This window comes from Heterodontus francisci, chromosome 9, assembly GCF_036365525.1.
Source record: "Heterodontus francisci isolate sHetFra1 chromosome 9, sHetFra1.hap1, whole genome shotgun sequence".
Classification (NCBI taxonomy): domain Eukaryota; kingdom Metazoa; phylum Chordata; class Chondrichthyes; order Heterodontiformes; family Heterodontidae; genus Heterodontus; species Heterodontus francisci.
In genome coordinates this window covers 80,614,439-80,630,112 of record NC_090379.1, presented here as the reverse complement: position 1 = coordinate 80,630,112, position 15,674 = coordinate 80,614,439, and the positions used below count along the sequence as shown (strand labels likewise).

Here is a 15,674-nt window from a genome sequence, read left to right as displayed (position 1 = left end):
GCAACGCACCAAGGCTCCTTAGACATTACCTTCCAAACCCGCGACCTCTACCACCTCGAAGGACAAGAGCAGCAGATGCATGGGAACATCACCACCTACAAGTTTCCGTCCAAGTCACACACCATCCTGACTTGGAATTATATCACCGTTCCTTCACTGTCGCTGGGTCAAAATCCTGGAACTCCCTTCCTAACAGCACTGTGGGTGTACCTACCTCACATGGACTGCAGTGGTTCAAGAAGGCAGCTCACCACCACCTTCTCAAGGGCAATTAGGGATGGGCAATAAATGCTGGCCCAGCCAGCGACGCCCACATCCCATGAATGAATGAAAAAAAAAGTTGCCCTGGGAGTCCTCACATTGGCTGTAGACCCCATGAAGTCTCATGGCATCAGGTCAAACGTGGGCAAGGAAACCTCCTGCTGATTACCACCTACCGCCCTCCCTCAGCAGATGAATCAGTACTCCTCCATGTTGATCACCACTTGGAGGAAGTACTGAGGGTGGCAAGGGTTCAGAATGTACTCTGGGTGGATTACTTCAATGTCCATCACCAAGAGTGGCTTGGTAGCACCACTACTGACAGTGCTGGCCAAATCCTGAAGGATATATCTGCCAGTCTGACCTGCAGCAGGAACCAACAAGAGGGAAAATCCTACTCAACCTTGCCTTCACCAAACTACCTGTTGCCAGTACATCTGTCAATATTGGTAGGAGTGACCACTGCACAATCCATATAAAAACGACGTCTCGTCTTCACACTGAGGATACCCTTCATCGTGTTGTGTGGCACAATCACCGTGCTAAATGGGATAGATTCAGTACAGATCTGACAGCTCAAAACTGGGCATCCGTACAAACATATGAATTAGGAGCAGGAGTAGGCCACTCGGCCCCTTGGGCCTGCTCCACCATTCAATAAGTTCATGGCTGAACTGATTACTCCACTTTTCCACCTACCCCTGATAACCTTCCACCCCCTTGCTTATCAAGAATCTGTCTACCTCTGCCTTAAAAATATTTAAAGAATCTGCTTCCACTGCCTTTTGAGGAAGAGAATTCCAAAGAATCACGACCCTCTGAAAAAAACATTTCTCCTCACCTCTGTCTTATATGGGCGACCCTTTATTTTTAAACAGTAAACCCTAGTTCGAGATCCTCCCACAAAGGGAAACTTCTTTTCCACATCCACCCTGTCAAGACCCCTCAGGATCTTATATGTTTCAATCAAGTTGTCTCTTGCTCTTCTAAATTCCAGCGGATACAAGCCTAGCCTGTCCAATCTTTCCTCATAACACAGCCCACCCATTCCAGGTATTAGTCTAGTAAACCTTCTCTGTACTGCCTCCAACACGCTTATATCCTTCCTTAAATAAGGAGACCAGTACTGTACATAGTACTCCAGATGTGGTCTCACCAATGCCCTGTATAGCTGAAGCATAACTTCCCTACTTTTGTATTCAATTCCCCTCGCGATAAACAATAACATTCTATTAGCTTTCCTAATTACATGCTGTACCTGCGTACTAACCTTTTGCGATTCATGCACTAGGACAACCAGATTCCTCTGCATCTTACAGCTCTGCAATCTCTCACCATTTAGATAATATGCTTTTTTCATTCTTCATGCCAAAATGGACAATTTCCCACTTTCCCACTTTCCCACATTATACTCCATTTGCCAGGTCTTTGCCCACTCACTTAACCTATCTATATCCCTTTGTAGCCTCCTTATGTCCTCTTCAGAGGTTACTTTCCTGCCTATCTTTGTGTCATCAGCAAATTTAGCAACCATACCCTTTCGTCCCTTCTTCTAAGTCATTTATATAAATTGTAAAAAGTTGAGGCCCCTGCTCTGATCCTAATGGCACACCACTTGTTACATCTTGCCAACCAGAAAATGACCCATTTATGCCTACTCTGTTTCCTGTCAGCTAACCAATCTTCTATCCATGCCAATATGTTATCCCCTACACCGTGAGCTTTTATTTTCTGCAATAACCTTTGATGTGGCACCTTATCAGATGCCTTCTGGAAATCCAAGTACAATACATCCACCGGTTCCCTTTTATCCACAGCACCTGTAAGTCCCTCAAAGAACGCCAATAAATTGGTTAAATATGATTTCCCTTTCACAAAACCATGTTGACTCTGTCTGATTACCTTGAATTTTTCTGAATTCCCTGCTATAACATCTTTAATGATAGTTTCTAACATTTTCTCTATGACAGATGTTGAGCTAACTGGACTGTAGTTTCCTGCTTTCTGTCTCCCTCCCTTTTTGAATAAAGGAGTTACATTCGCTATTTTCCAATCTAAAGGAACCTTCCCCGAATCGAGGGAATTTGGGAAAATTAAAACTAACACTGTGGCGCAGTGGTTAGCACCGCAGCCTCACAGTTCCAGCAACCCGGGTTCGGTTCTGGGTACTGCCTGTGCAGAGTTTGCAAGTTCTCCCTGTGACTGCGTGGGTTTCCGCTGGGTGCTCCGGTTTCCTCCCACAGCCAAAGACTTGCAGGTTGATAGGTAAATTGGCCATTGTAAATTGTCCGTAGTGTAGGTAGGTGGTAGGAGAATTGAGGGAAGGTGGGGATGTGGTAGGGAATATGGGGTTAATGTAGGATTAGTATAAATGGGTAGTTATTGGTCGGCACAGACTCGATGGGCCGAAGGGCCTGTTTCAGTGCTGTATCTCTCTGACTCTATGACATCCATGAGGCACTGTTGACCATCAGCAGCAGAATTGTATTCAAAAACAATCTGTAACCTTGTGGCCTGGCATATTCCCCACTCTACCATTACCATCAAGCTAGGGAATCAACCCTGTTTCATTGAAGAGTGCAGGAGAGCATGCCAGGAGCAGCACCAGGCATACCGAAAAATGAGCTGTCAACCCAGTGGAGCTACAAGACAGGACTACTTGCATACTTGGTCAAACAGTGTAAGCATCATGCAATAGACAGAGCTAAGTGATCCAACAACCAATGGATCAGATCAAAGCTCTGCAGTCCTGCCACATCCATTAGTGAATGGTGGTGGACAATTAAACAACTAACAGGAGAAGGAGGTGGCTCCACAAGTATCCCCATCCTCAATGATGGGGGAGCTCAGCACATCAGTGCTAAAGAAAAGGCTGAAGCATTTGCAGCCACCTTCAGCCAGAAGTGCCGAGTGGATGATCCATCTCGGCTTCATTCTAAGGTCCCCAGTATCACAGATGCCAGTCTTCAGCCAATGCGATTCACTCCACGTGATATCGAGAAACAGCTGAAGGCACTGGATACTGCAAAGGCTATGGGTTCTGATATCATCCTGGCTGTAGTACTGAAGACTTGTGCTGCAGACCTAGCTGCACTCCTAACCAATCTGTTCCAGTACAGCTACAACACTGGCATCTACCTGACAATGTGGAAAATTGCTCAGGTATGTCCTATCCACAAAAAGCAGAACAAATCCAATCCAGCCAATTACCGCCCCATTAGTCTGCTCTTGATCATCAACAAAGTGATGGAAGGTGTCGTCAACTGTGCTATCAAGTGCCACTTAAACAGCAATAACTTGCTCATCGATGCTCAGTTTGTTTTCTCTCAGGGCCACTTGGTTCCTGACCTCATATCAGCCTCGGTCGAAACATGAATGAAAGAGCAGAACTCAAGAGACGAGGTTAGAGTGATTGCCCTGGATATTAGATTAGATCAGAGATACAGCACTGAAACAGGCCCTTCGGCCCACCGAGTCTGTGCCGACCATCAACCACCCATTTATACTAATCCTACACTAAACCCATATTCCTACCAAACATCCCCATCTGTCCCTATATTTCCCTACCACCTACCTATACTAGAGACAATTTATAACGGCCAATTTACCTACCAACCTGCAAGTCTTTTGGCTTGTGGGAGGAAACCGGAACACCCGGAGAAAACCCACGCAGACACAGGAAGAACTTGCAAACTCCACACAGGCAGTACCCAGAATCGAACCCGGGTCCCTGGAGCTGTGAGGCTGCAGTGCTAACCACTGCGCCACTGTGCCGCCTATTAAGGAAGCATTTGACTGAGTGTGGCATTAAGGGGCCCCAGCCAAACTGAAGTCATACCTAGCACAAAGGAAGATGGCTGTGGTTGTTGGAGGCCATTCATCTCCGCCCCAGGACATTGCGGCAGGAGTTCCTCAGGGTAGTGTCCTAGGCCCAACCCTCTTTAGCTGCTTCATCAATGAGCTTCCCTCCATCATAAAGTCAGAAGTGGGGATGTTCGCTGATGATTGTACGATGTTCAGTTCAATTCGCAACTCTTCATATATAGAAGCAGTCTGTGTCCACAGCAGCAAGACCTGGACAACATTCAGGCTTGGGCTGATAAGTGGCAAGTTACATTCATACCACACGAGTGCCAGGCAATGACTACCCCAGTAAGAGAGAATCTAACCATCTCCCCTTGACATTTAATTACATTACCATTACTGAATCTAATGCAGGTGGGAAGTATACAGTAAATGGCAGAACTCTTAGGAGTATTGACAGGCAGAGAGATCTGGGCGTACAGATCCACAGGTCACTGAAAGTGGCAACGCAGGTAGATAAGGTAGTCAAGAAGGCATACGGCATGCTTGCCTTCATCGGTCGGGGTATAGAGTATAAAAATTGGCAAGTCATGCTGCAGCTGTACAGAACTTTAGTTAGGCCACACTTAGAATATTGCGTGCAATTCTGGTCGCCACACTACCAGAAGGATGTGGAGGCTTTGGAGAGGGTACAGAAGAGGTTTACCAGGATGTTGCCTGGTCTGGAGGGCATTAGCTATGAGGAGAGGTTGGATAAACTCGGATTGTTTTCACTGGAACGACGGAGGTGGAGGGGTGACATGATAGAGGTTTACAAAGTTATGAGCGGCATGGACAGAGTGGATAGTCAGAAGCTTTTTCCCAGGGTGGAAGAGTCAGTTACTAGGGGACATAGGTTTAAGGTGAGAGGGGAAAAGTTTAGAGGGGATGTGCGAGGCAAGTTCTTTACACAGAGGGTGGTGAGTGCCTGGAACTTGCTGCCGGGGGAGGTAGTGGAAGCAGGTACGATAATGACGTTTAAGAGGCATCTTGACAAATACATGAATAGGAAGGGAATAGAGGGATACGGTCTCCGGAAGTGCAGGAGGTGTTAGTTTAGGCAGGCATCAAGATCGGCGCAGGCTTGGAGGGCCGAATGGCCTGTTCCTGTGCTGTACTGTTCTTTGTTTGAATCCCCACATGCTGGAAATTACCATTGACCAGAAACTGAACTGGAGCAGCCACATAAATACTGTGGCTACAAGAGTAGGTCAGAGGCTGGGAATTCTGCGGTGAGTAATCACCACCTCACTCCTCAAAGCCTGTCCACCATCTACAAGGCACAAGTCAGGAGTGTGATGGAATACCCTCCACTTGTGTGGGTGAGTGCAGTTCTAACAACACTTGGGAAGCTCGACACCATCCAGGACAAAGCAGCCCGCTTGATTGGCACCCCATCCGCCACCTTAAACATTCACTCCCTCCTCCATCACTGATGCACAGTGGCAGCAGTGTGCACCATCTACAAGATGCGGATGGTGTGAAATTAAGGTTATGGGTGTAGAGGATGGTGGGAAGGGTTGTAGTTTAAAGTTTGTGTAGTTTTAGGTGGCGGGAAGGTCAGATGGTAAAGGTAAGTGTTTTTTTTGGGGGGGGAGAGGGCAAATAATTAATTTAATTGTTATTGGGAGGGGTGAGAGAGGGGCAAAAGAAATGTATTTATTTAATTTCATTCAATTTCTCTTTAAGTATTTAAATTAGCTGGTAGGGCTGACACCCCTTTAAAAATGACATCAGCGCCTGCACACAGGCAGCTGATGCCATTGCCAGGGACGGACAGCCCACCCCCTCCATGTGATTGGGGTGGGGGGTGGGGGTGACCCGCCCCAGCTATTTAAATGAGCTGCCGTGCTTGAGATTGTGAAGGCTCTTTGGCCTGTGGCCCGCATGGGCTGGCCACCAGTTTTTTCGCCCACCACTGAAATCGGCAGCGGGCACATAAAATTCAGCCCTATATCACCATTCCTTCACTGTCGTTAAATCAAAATCCTGGAACTCCCTCCCTAACAGCAGTGTGGGTGTACCCACATCGGATGAACTGCAGCAGTTCAAGAAAGCAGCTCACCACCACTTTCTCAAGGGCAATTGGGGATGGGCAACAAATGCTGGCCTTGCCAGGAATACCCAAATCCCATGAAAAAAATTTTAAAAACTTTAATAACAAAACCTGCTATAAATGCCTTGTAAGGAAAAGTAACACATTGAAGTCTTTGTCATTGCACAGATGTAGTTCCAGTCTAAAACTGAAGCATTAAGTGTACATGCAGACAGCAGGTCAGACAGCGTCTGTAGAAAGAATGGGCAAGTTCACATTCCAGAATCAGACTGACCTGCCACACATTTCCAGCATTTTCCAATTTCTAGCATGTCATTGTTTTGCTTTTTGTTTATAAATTCTCTTTAACAGAAAATATTTTTCAAACTATAAGAATATATTATATCAACCACCGGCACATTACATAACTATATGAACCAGGATGAAAATCAGTCCTATAACATCCTATTATGTAACATAGACTCATTTGTGTTGGGGGACACAAAATCCAATATTTCTCATTAATAACAAAATTCATGCATCTGAATAATGTCAATTTCTTGAATAACATGTATACCCGTTGGAGTTTAGAAGAATGAGATGTGATCTTATTGGAACATGTAAGATCCTGAGGGAACCTGACAGAGTGGATACCGGGAGGATGTTTCCTCTTGTGGGGGAGACTAGAACTAGGGGTCATAGTTTAAGAATAAGAGGTCTCCCTTTTAAGATAGAGAAGAGGAGAATTTTTTTTTTATCTCAAAGGGCTGTTAGTTTGTGGAATTCTCTTCTCTTCCCCAGAAAGTGGTGGAGGCTGAGTCATTGAATTTATTCAAGGCTGAGTTAGATAGATTTTTAATAGACAAAGGAGTCAGGGTTATGCAGGGCAGACAGCAAAGTGGAATTGAGACCACAACCAGATCAGCCATGATCTTATCGAATGGCAGAGCAGGCTCGAAGGGCTGAATGGCCTACCCCTGCTCCTACATCCTATGTTCTTAGTCCTATGTTTACCACAGAATGTTCACTTAACAGGAGTTTAGTGATCAGGGATTTACAAATTTAATATTGCATTGTGTTTTGAATAATGTAATTGGAGTAAAACTTTGCCAAACCATTGTGTTTTACCCCTCTCCTTTTAAAATGTTTTTCTTTCTGGAGGTGCTGCCTCTCACTGTGGATTAGCTATTAGCAGCAAGAACTCCCTGGTGCCTTTCCCAAGTGACCATTCTTTCTATGAACCTGAACAGTTGTTGTTGGTACCACACTGAGCCTGATCCCACCTGACGCCTACATATATGCACTTCCTGCAGGGACACTGGATGGCAAATAGCAATGTGAATTCAGTGATTTCCACTGTCCTCCCCCCGTCCCCCATCCGCCACCAACTCTAACCCAGGGCTACTGAAACGAATTGTGTAGCTCCAGTCTTGCACCAGCTGAGATCAGCTGACTTAGCACAGATCAAGGATTTTAACCTAGTTCCTCCTCCTTCCATGTGGCTCAGCTACTCACCACCTGCTATTACTCTTGGTCCTTTTAACTTGTTAAAATAACCAAAGGTGTGTAGCATGTTTTATGACTAAGACATGTAATCTCAACAGAAATGTTTTTATTAAGATGACATTTACATTTGAAATGATGCAGCTAACAGGAATGGAATAGTACAGTTGGCAATAAGATGTAATTTGCTAACTTTGCTGTTTTAAGAATTCTATTTGAAAATATAACATAAAAAGAAGTAAGCCATACAGCCCCTTGACCCTGCTCGGCCATTCAATAAGATCGTGGCTGATCTACCTCAACTCTATTTTCCTGCTTGATCCTCAGAAATGAATCAGACTTACACAAAAAGTAACAATTTATAGACACATTAACAAAAATATTGGACATTACAGTTCAAGCTGAAAGGTTGCAAAATTCAAAACCATTTTCTAATTTTCTCATGTCTAACCCCACTTTAAAGAATCATGAGTCATTTTACTCGGCGAGAGAACATTCTACAGATGGAACAAAAAGTGCAGATGCTGGAAATTCAAAACAAAAACAGAAAGCGCTGGTAATACTTAGTAGTTCAAGCAGCATGTCAAGAGAACACAGTTGATGTTTCAGTTAATTAACTCTTCCATAGAACAGGAAGATATTACAGACTAAATGGAATACCACAAGGGAAAAGGGGAAGAGAGAATACACAGAAAAAGCACACACAATAATCACATAGACAGGAAAGGAAAAGAAATAGAATGACCAGTCAAGTGTTTAAGTGGAGAAAGGGAGATGGTGAAATGCCAGATATGAGAATGATACAAAAGGAGACATAATGAGAGAAAGCGATTGATGCCCTGCTATTCCTTAACCTTGTGTTGAGCGTCATTGGAAGAATATATGAAGCTAAAGACAGAGACATCAGAGCTGTAACTGGGCAGAAAATCAAAGTGACAGGGCTACAATTGTGGACAGAATGGAGATGTTCAGCAAAGCAATCACATAAGTTGTGCTTGGTGTCTCCAATGTACAGGCAAATGTACAGACTGATTCACTGGTAGCATAGAATTCTTTTCCTTCTCAGTAGGCTGAGGCCAGGACATGCAAAAGATTCCTGTGGAACACAGAGCAAAGGCTTAATACAAAGTGTAGTGGTATCAATAAAAGTGACCATGATTGTTATAAAATCCCAACAGGCTCACTACTAATCTTTAGGGGAGGAAACCTGCTGTCCATAACCAGTCTAGGCTAAAATAAAAGCAAAATACTGCAGATGCTGGAAATCTGAAACAAAAAAAGTGCTGGAAATACTCAGCAGATCCGGCAGCATCTGTGGAGAGAGAAGCAAAGTTAACGTTTCAGGTCTATGACCTTTTATCAGAACTGGCAATGGTTAGAAAGGAATTGGGTTTTAAGCAAGTGAGGGGGAGGTGGGTGGGGGAGAGAACAAAAGGGAAGGTAATAGGGCAGGAGAGATTAAATAACAAAGCTGTCCTGGGATAAAGGCAAAGCATGTGTCTAGGCTATGTGTGACCCTAATCCCACACCAACATGGTAGACTCTTAACTGGACTCTGAAGTGACCTAGCAAGCAATTTACTTGTATCCAGGGCAACTAGGGATGGACAATAAATGCTGGCCTTGCCAGCAACATTAACATCCCGAGAATGAATTCAAAACAAACAAGTGTAGTCACAAGATAGTTTGCAAAACAAAGCTACCATTTTCTACGTGGGCTGGATTTGGGTGAATCAGTGCTACAACAGCAGCCCTCTCCTGCTTACTTCTCCAACAAAGTGGAAAGGTTCATAAACACATTCCCACAATCCAGCTGTTCTGTGAGTAGGAATCTGGCATTGAACACAGTTACCCTCAGCATTTAATGCATATTACTAACAATTAGAAGTGATTCTCATATCAAGTACCACTGCATCTTACAACAAGTGGAAGACCAGATATTATAACATGAATATGAATTTTATATAGCTCTTCAAAAGGTAATGGAATTTAGATAAAACAAATCAGTGCAACTCCAATAAATTCAGCGAAGACGTTACCTGAACCATTTTGTGGCATGTCCTGCTAACTACTTTTGGAACTGCATTGGTACAGTTCAAGTGAATGTTGTCTGCCTGTCCCATTAGCAGTGCAGGGCATGTGGCACCGAGAGACCGAGAAAGGAAACATGGGCAGAAAATATATGTTAAAGAAAACTGCTCATAAAAATAATTACATTAAATGTTCAGCCATACACAGTGATTTGTTTAGTTTGCTTTCTCCAGCATATATTCTAATTACTTTTCATTTCAGTCCTGTGCTTTTAAGTGGCTCAGAATTAAACTGATTTTAAATATGACTTAAACGAGATTACCAGAGCTTTTGCTGATCTAGTAATGACCTCTCAGCGAATATGTAGAAAGCTAATTTAAGCAGTCTTTAGTATTTTAGTTGATTCAGAACATTTGTGTAATAGAAAGGGCATCACAGTGGTGCAAAATGCTGAGGGGCAGGATGCAGGTTTGTGTCTAGTTTCCCACGCTTTAGCTGTGCCTTTGTGGAAAGGTGCTGAGCAGAGCCAAATGGGCACAACTGAAGGAGAGGTTACTCTGGATCTCCCCTCCCCCACTTTGTCCAACTCTTATTTGTCAATTATAGAGCAGCACTGGTGGAAGCCTGAGAGCAGCTGATTCATCTATTCCTACATTTCTCCACACTTGTTCACTCCCTCTGCCAATGATGGTGCAAGAAAAAGTCAAAAAGGCTTCAGAAGAGAAAGTAATGTATATTGTTATTGGTTTTGAATCGAATCCTTAAACGAAATTATTTTAAAGGACTTTACTATGTTATTAGTTTCCAAGCAGAAGTTATCATTGAACTAAATTATTTTAAAGGACTTTACTAAGTTTATTATGCAGTACCTGAAATTTGCCACAGGATGTCAGAATAACTTCTTTTTGGTGACTGCTGCATTTTTGGCAGTTCATTATTTTTATATAGACTGTAGAATTTATCATTAAATGGTTTGACATTGGTATATTGGGAGAAGGGTGTCCAAGTATAGACCCCATCCTTCATGTGCCCAATTCCCCATTTTATATATACCAAATAAGTTGTTGGTCTCTGTTTACCTTTTTGGAGGGTCAATTAAAAGCAGTGCTCAAACTATTGTACCTCTTCCAGCTATTCTGTGACCCAGGAAGGTTAGTCCTAGATGTCAGAGGAAGTTCAGACTTCATCTTTATAGTGTGCCACCAGTTGTGTGAGTACTTTGAGTTTACTGCTGATGAGCACTGTCCCTGAATCTACTGTTTTTTGCTCACTAAAATTCTAAAGATTGCTTAAATTAGCTATTTTTATATTTTAGCAGAGGTCATTATTGCCCACTGAAATGTTCTTTTTTAATTAAAACATAGACTCATCATAAATTTCTACTGCAAAATCTGGGCCAATCAGCTTTCAGTAATTGCACATGTGCAGTTAAAAGCAAAAAACAGGAAGTTGCTGTTCAATTTGCTCTGCTCCTCCAGAAGCCGCGCTATGTTCAAATACATGGAAGGGTGTGAATGTGTGATACTTATCCGTTAGATACTATTAAACATGCCAGAAAAAGCTAGGGCTTGTCCATTCAAGTGTAAGTGAATTTTAAATGGCATGATAAGTCTTAATTACTGCCAAACAACATCTCAAGCACTGAAAACTTACTTTTAAATGTGGAGTCTCATTCTTTCAGATTTTAATTATTGTTGGAGATTTTAAAATTAATTTTTAAAAATTTACCTTTTCTTTCTCTCCAATAACCCTATCCTTTTTATTTTGCTTTCCATACATGATTTGGCATTGAAATAAACATATTATTTTATACTTCCTGGTTTAGACTGCACATCTCAGTTTCAATCTGACTGCTTAAGCAGACACATCGGCTGGAATTTTTTGTTGGGTGGGAAGTCCTGTCCACCAGCTGAAAAGTCAGGGGCGAGCCTGGGGAGCCAGGCTGGCATTTTTCACTGCCCAGGCCCTTAATTAGTCTTGGGCGGGACATCCACCTCCTTGAGGCAGGAAGTCCCACCTAATGGAGCTGCCGGCCAATCAGCAGGCCGGGAGCTTTTAGTCCCAGCAGCGCCACTGGGAGCGGTGGCCTCTGCTGGAACTACACCCAGCCCTCGGAGGTAACATGAAGGATGGCCCGGAACTCAGGTAAGTATCCCTGGCGAGACCCGAAGAAAATCAGTCGGGTCCCGATGAAGCAATTGGGTGCTGGTTGTGGGTGGTGGGGTGGTGGGGAGTGTTGTACATTGAGGGTGGTTTTGGCTTTGGGGGCAGTTGGGGCTACGGGGACGTCCCTCCGCGGGGCACAGGGTGCCTGATCTTGCAGGCTGGGCGGGGGCCTCCTGAAGGCCGCTGGTTTTAGCAGGTGGGGTTCTTGGGGTCCTTGTCGTCTGGCTGCCGAGGGTAAAATACCCGCAGTAGTGGAAGGAGGCCCTTAAATGGCAGTTAATTGACTACATGAGGCCTTGATTGGCCTGGGGCAGGCGGGCCATTTCTCTGCCCCGTGTAAAATTGTAGCGGGGATGGGAGGGGGTCGATTTTACGCTCTACCCTCCCCCTCACCCGCCCGGCCAACAGTCCGCTCACTGTGGGTGGGGGGGGGGAGCCTGTAAAATTCTGGCCATCATTGCTTGTCCTGTTTACCAGTTCCAGATCCCTTGTTCAGGGCACCATGCTGTTTTGGCTCTTTATTTACTGTAAGTTACAGTACAAAAGCCCACAAACTCTGCAGGCAAGTGTAAGTGTAATAAAGTGCTCGCACCATTTGTTCGCTGCTGACCGCAAAATCTGGGCCAGAAAACAGATAGCTAGAATCCATTTGGACCTTGATACTCAAGTTCTCTCTGCAGGCTGTTTATGTGAATATTAACACGGCTCAGTTGATGGCATTCTTGCCTCTGTCAAGCCACACTATGGATTTGAGTACATAATCTGAACGAAGTACTTGTCTTTAAATATCATCCATCACATCCTCAGGACATCCCCAAAATGCACAGCCAGTGAATTGTTTTTGAAATGTAGCCACTCTTATTTTGTAAGATCAATTTGTGCACAGCAACGTTCCACAAACACTAATAAGATTAGTAACCAATTCATTTGCTTTTAGTTAGCCAGCACAAATCCCCTGCTTTTCTTCAAATAATGCTATGGGATCTTTTACATCTACTTGAGAGGGTAACATCTCATTTGAAAGACAACAATTTGAACAATGCAGTACTACATTGAAGTGCCAATCTGCATTATGTCCTTCAGTCTGTGGTGGGGCTTGAAGTTGCAGAGCCAAGACCTCTTCTGCCTGAACAGGCAACCAACCTTAAAAAGAGCAGAGAAATCTCCCAGTGTCCTGACCATATCACCAAAAACAGATCATCCAGTCTTTTATTTATTTTCTGTCCTGGCCTCCTATCTTCCATAAATGTACCTCATCCAAAACTCAGCTGCCCATATCCTAACTCGTACCAAGTCCCGTTCACCCCTGTACCCGCTGACCTACATTAGCTCCTGGTCCCAAAACACATCGATTTTAAAATATTCAGCTTTGTGTTCAAAACCCTCCATGGCCTTGCCCCTCCCAATCTCCGTAATCTCCTTCAGTCCTACAACCTTTTGAGATCTCTGCATTTCTCCAGCTCTGGCCTCTTGTCCATTCCCCAATTCCTTCACACCACCAGTGGCAGTTGTGGTTTCTGCTCTCTGGACCCAAGCCCTGGAATTCCCTAAACAAAAACTTGCATTTATATAGCACATTTCATGACCTCAGAAAGTCCCCAAAGTGCTTTACAACCAATGAAATACTGTTGGAAGTGTAGTCACTGTTGTAATGTAGGAAACACAGCATCCATTTTGTGCATGTTAGAAATGGGGATGCTCACTGCTGATCACACAGTATTCACTTCCATTTGCAACTCCTCAGATAATGAAGCAGTCCGTCCTCACATCCAGCAAGACCTGGACAATGCTCAGGATTGGCCTGATGTAAGTGACAAGTAACATATGCACCACACAAGTGCCAGGCAATGACCATCTCCAACAATTAGGGGTCTAGCCACCTCCCCTTGACATTCAAAGACATTACCATTGCTGAATTCTCCACCAATTAACATCTTGGCTACAAGATCAGGTCAGAGGCTGGGAACGCTGTGGCGAGTGACTCACCACCTGGCTCTTCAAAGCTTGTCTGCTAGCTACAAACAGATATGTGATCGAATACTCTCCACTTGCTGGATGACTGCAGCTCCAACAACACTCAAGAAGCTCAACACAATCCAAATCAAAGCAGCCCACTTGATTGGCACCATATCCACCAGCTTAAACATCCACTACCGATGCACAGTGGCAGCAGTGTGTACCATCTACAAGATGCACTGCAATTACTCATCAAGGCTTCTTTGACAGTACCTTCCAAACTCCCGACCTCTACCGCCTAGAAGAGGGGCAGCAGGCGCATAGGAACACCATCACCCACAAGTTCCTGTCCAAGTCACACAACATCCTAACTTGGAAATATGTCACTGTTCTTTCATTGTTGGTAGATCTAAATCCTGGATCTCCCTATATAACAGCACTGTGGGTGTACCTACATCACATGAACTGCAGCAGTTCAAGAAGGCAGCTCACTAGAACCTTCTCAAAGCTAATTAAGGATGGGCAATAAATGCTGTTCTTTCCATGTCATGAATGAATTAAAAAAAAACACAGCAAACTCCCATCAGTAGCAATGGCCTAATGAGCTGATAATTTGTTTTTGTGATGTTGGTTGAGAGATAAAAATTGGACAGGACACTCCGGATAACTCCCTGCTCCTCTTCAAAATAATGCCATGGGATCTTTTACATCCACCTCAGAAAGCAGACAGGGCCTTGGTTTAACACCTTATCTGAAAGACTGCACCTCTGACAGTACAACACTCCTTTAGAACTGCAATGGAATGTCAGCCTAGATTTTTTTTTGTGTGCTCAAGTCTCTGACAAACGTCTTAAACCCACAATTTAATGACTCGGGTGAGAGTACTACGAACTAAGCCATGGCTCACATTCTCTCCCCAAATCTCTCTGCCTCTCCATCTCTCTCTCTCCTCCTCTAACACCCTCCTTAAAATCTATCTCTTTGAGCTTTTAGTCACCCATCCCATTGTTATCAAATTTTATCCAACTTTGCTCCTGTGAGGCACCTTAGGATATTTTACTACATTAAAGATGCCATACAAATGTAAGTAGTTGTTTGTGTGCCTTATTGCAGCAATTGCCTATATAATTATACTGACTGCACTTCAACAGTAAACCATTGATTGTAAGGTACTTGGGGACATCTTGAGAAGATAAGAAGTGCTATAATCAAAGTTCATCCTTACAGAATGCCTGTGGCGTTTAGTTTTATTTCTAGAACAATTTCTCACATGTAAATACAATTATACCCTAAGTGTTTTTCTGGCAGTTTATGTTCATTCTTTACTGACTCAACGATGGAACTTTTTTTTCCTGAAATAGTTGAAGGATAATTGGTTAAAAAATTCCCAATATCTACTCAGTCTGTAACTTCTCACTACCTCAGCTTGAAGATACCCAGAAATATTAAATGTTTATATATATATATATATATATATATATATATATATATATATTCTTTTATTTGCTTTCAGGTATTGCGGGGAAAGACCTTCAATGATGACAATATTTCTGAAGAAATTAGGATATGAGGTAAACAAATGGCAACTAACGAAGTGTGCCAAGGATAAACTTTCTTCATTTTTGAGGAGTCATAACTCAACTCATTTTCTTAGGGGAAAACAGTTTAAAACAATGATTAAGATATTTTGATGGACGTTATAACCCATAGATTACCAAGATGCTTGCACTTATATATGTGGTCATGTTAAACTTACCTCACCCACAGGTGTAAGCTTCTTAATTTGCTCCTTAGACTTTCATGTCCTTTATTGATTTAGTTCTGTAATTATTTCATGTTACTTGAGTTATTAAAGTGAATGACCATGATTTTCAGAGTAG

The 15,674-nt window shown here is 43.4% G+C and overlaps 1 protein-coding gene across 1 annotated transcript in view; it reads left to right on the top strand.

Annotated features, from left to right (window-relative positions):
• LOC137373870 (uncharacterized) overlaps nt 1–15,674 on the top strand; it is a 144,840-nt gene that overhangs the window by 110,463 nt on the left and 18,703 nt on the right. Inside the window, exon 13 of the mRNA XM_068039375.1 lies at nt 15,308–15,365. Coding sequence (XP_067895476.1) covers nt 15,308–15,365 — 58 coding nt within the window. The remainder of the gene's footprint in view (nt 1–15,307; nt 15,366–15,674) is intronic.